This window comes from Sinocyclocheilus rhinocerous, unplaced genomic scaffold (genome assembly GCF_001515625.1).
Source record: "Sinocyclocheilus rhinocerous isolate Xijiao unplaced genomic scaffold, SAMN03320098_v1.1 scaffold3063, whole genome shotgun sequence".
Classification (NCBI taxonomy): Eukaryota; Metazoa; Chordata; class Actinopteri; order Cypriniformes; family Cyprinidae; genus Sinocyclocheilus; species Sinocyclocheilus rhinocerous.
In genome coordinates, this window is record NW_015640469.1 from 356,123 (window position 1) to 359,443 (window position 3,321).

Sequence of the window (3,321 nt, forward strand, 5' to 3'; positions counted from 1 at the left end):
TTTTTTTATGAGTAAATTTGCATCGGTAGTCTTCAGTCCTGAGCAGGGTTAACAACACCGGTAGGAAAACGTCACATGTGCTCCTTTCACTACTTCCGTTAAAGGGGTCCTGCAAGATCCCTAAGTCGCCCAAATTGTTGCCTGTTTTGAAACTGACAATAATACAACGTTATCGTTTCAAATATACTAAATAATGTGGATATGTACGAGCATGCATGTTGTTTATCAATCCGAAATATCACTGTGACACAAATATTCATTATCAGGGAGCTCTTGCGGTCATTAAACCGTACAGGCTGTTAGTGGCAGCTCGGCACAGAGAGACTGAGCGTGACCTCTACTGCAGTTGAAAACACAGTGGAGCCCGGCTCGATCAGTGGGATGTTTGTTTAGGTCTTCATTTTATCTGTCAACACAGTACTCTCAGATAACAGCACCGCAAGACAGGCTTATGTGCTCCGTGCCGCTGGATCTCCGCTTAGGGGTGCTCAGAGTGTCAGCCGGCTTTGAGATCTATCACTGCACTGCAACATCAATATGGTAAGTGATCACAGCATCTGAATGGTCCGTTACTGTCGTGTTTTCGTTCATGCATGCTAAATATATATCGAGAGGAGGTTTTATTTATTTGTTCGTTCTGGTGTTGAATGCCTGCAGTTGTGCTTCTAGGTCTGAGCCATTTCTTTATTAGGATTGAGTCCATTGCATCCTATGAGTGTAAATGTTTGCGTGTTTTTTAAACAGAAATTAAGAATGATATAATGTAATGTCATTTTAATGGTAGTTGTAAATGCTGGACTAGACGAACACGTGATAGTTTTGCTAGTAGAGGGATGTGCCTCACCTGGTGCAGGTAAGCTTTTGACCTCAGAATGCCCTCCACTGGATGACATCATGGAAGAGCTTACCCTCAGAACCATTAAAAATGACTTGTATCTTAAAGGGATAGTTCATTCCAAAATGAACATCTTATCTTTTTCTCAGCCTCAAGTGTCTAACCTGTGGAAAATGTATTTCTGTACATAAAGAGATGGTATGCTTCACTCACCATTAACGTTAGTTGAATTGAAAAGGGCTGTGAAAATGAATGGAGACTGTAACAAACATTCTGCATGATATATGATTTTATGTTCCAAAGACGAAAGAAAGTCACGCAGGTTTGGAATGACATGAGGGTGACTAAAGGATGACAGATTTATCATTTTAGGTCAACTATCCCTTTTACTATAAATTATCCTGATTTAACGCCTAACTGTTCAATTAAAGATGGGAACTATAGGCCTGTCCCAATACCCACACTTACGGTCTATGCACAACTGCACATGACTACTTACATGACGTATTTCCTGTATTTGGCCCAAGTGATCAAGTGGGCACATAAACTGTAAGTCTGTGTAGAGCTGTCAGTTACCCAATGGTGTTGTAAAATTGTTTTTACAGAGCATGATTTTTTTTTCTCAATACTTTGCACTTTAAAATAAACTTCTAAATGTCTGTTCAGTAGCCTCTGTGTAGGTGATAAAGAGCCATTGCAAATGTTTTACAAAATACACATACTAATCTCTGCACCAATAAAATGTGCAACGTGTTTTACTACCAAATGATATCTAAATAAACCTACACAGGAAATTTTCCAAGTCTTGCATATAGGAGTTCCTGAACACGGTGATTGATGAGATAGGCTACACTTAGCCTTAAATACTGCTCAGACCTGAGACAGTCTTGTGCACTAAGTTCCTGTACATGGCCCTATGACTAAAACTTAGGAAACTTCTGCAAATGCTTCATTAATATTTAACTCTCAGCAGAACTTATAGGTCTGGACCGCTGGCGTCGCTACATTATAGTGCGGTTCGTATAATGTATGTGGTGGTAAGATCATGTAATTAATAAATCATTTAATAATAATGCTATTATATCAGTTTTAGATTGATGCCAGTTTTTTTTTCACACAAGCATTAGTCTTTGTGCATGGTTAAATTATAATTTACAACGTATCAGTGCAAACTTGGGTAATGGAAGAAAATTTATTGCAAAATCTCGAATTTTGATGTGTCGTCACAGGCTGTTTTTGAAGAGCTCAAAATCCATACTTTGCCAGAGCAACTCTCTTCCTGACCATTATCTCATATGGTGACTGAACTTCTAGACCTGCTGGTTATCTTCACTGTCCCCCTTCAGAGCTCATTTTGCCCCTGTGCTGTCCAGGTCACTGCCAGTGAGGCAGATAGGTGTCCCATGCTGCTTCAATTACCTCTCCTGCCCCAACCTCTCATGGTGACTTACACTGACGGATCAAACTTCCCCAGCATGGGAGGCGGCACATTTTTTAAGTCACGCTTTTAAAGGGAATGTCCAGGGTGTGACACGTTTCTGATGGTTTGAGTCAAATAAAGAGAAGTTGCTTGGAAAGCAGGGATGCCACAATTCTCAATATAATATTGAACCGTTCGGTACGACATACATGGTTCAACACGGGCTTGTGAATTACTTTTTTTTGGTTTTGCGTTTAAATCATTTTCACAAAACACTGAGAGTGTGAGTCGCTTATAACATGCATTTGAAAAAGTAACACATGCCAAACATCTTCTCTTGTAAAGACTTGTAATGAGAAGCATTTCTAAACCTGTTGTCCAACAAAAGAGAACATTTAATAACACGTTTTTGCTGCACAGCATCAGTTGAGTGTTTAAAATAACGTCTTTTTTTTTCTTTTTTTGTGATCTGATGTGGCTTTTTTTCACAGAATGAGGCAGAAAATATATTCTATACTGTAATAAAGGCTATGTCGATTAGCAATGGATTATAAATATACTTAAAGGTGCAATAGGTGATTGTCTTCAGAAACATTTTTTGTTATGCTGGTTGAAAGTTTCTTCACATCCCGATAGCAATCATTAAGTTAAGTGGTCTAAATGTATTTATCTGTATTTATACATTCTGTGGCAGGCGTAGGACCAAGAAAAGTTCGTCCAATCAAAACGCTCGGTCCGAGTGTTTTAATTGGCTTTCCTACCTGCCTGTCAACTTATGTATTCGCATACCTCTGCGCACCCTGTTCGCGCGGACAGGATACATCATCAGCGCGTTCACACACGCTGTGCAGACAGAGCGAGGATGGCAGACAAACATCAACAACCTGATCTTCCTTCCTGGTATTGTAGTACTTTTACTTAACTGTACTATAAAGTTTTCTCACCGGTGAATGACACACGATGTAGCCCAACGCAGTTCCAAATTCCAGTCCTCGCGCCTCCCCGCTCTGCATATTTTGCATGTCTCGCTTAGTTAACAGTAACACACCCGATTCAGATAACCAGC

General features: G+C 39.8%; 1 protein-coding gene across 1 annotated transcript in view; it reads left to right on the top strand.

Annotated features, from left to right (window-relative positions):
- Positions 1 to 330: 330 nt before the first annotated feature.
- Positions 331 to 3,321, top strand: part of LOC107753179 (transmembrane protein 161B-like) — a 20,985-nt gene continuing 17,994 nt past the window's right edge. Inside the window, exon 1 of the mRNA XM_016569300.1 lies at positions 331 to 540. Within this exon, the coding sequence (XP_016424786.1) occupies positions 538 to 540 (3 nt within the window). The 5' untranslated portion in view covers positions 331 to 537. The remainder of the gene's footprint in view (positions 541 to 3,321) is intronic.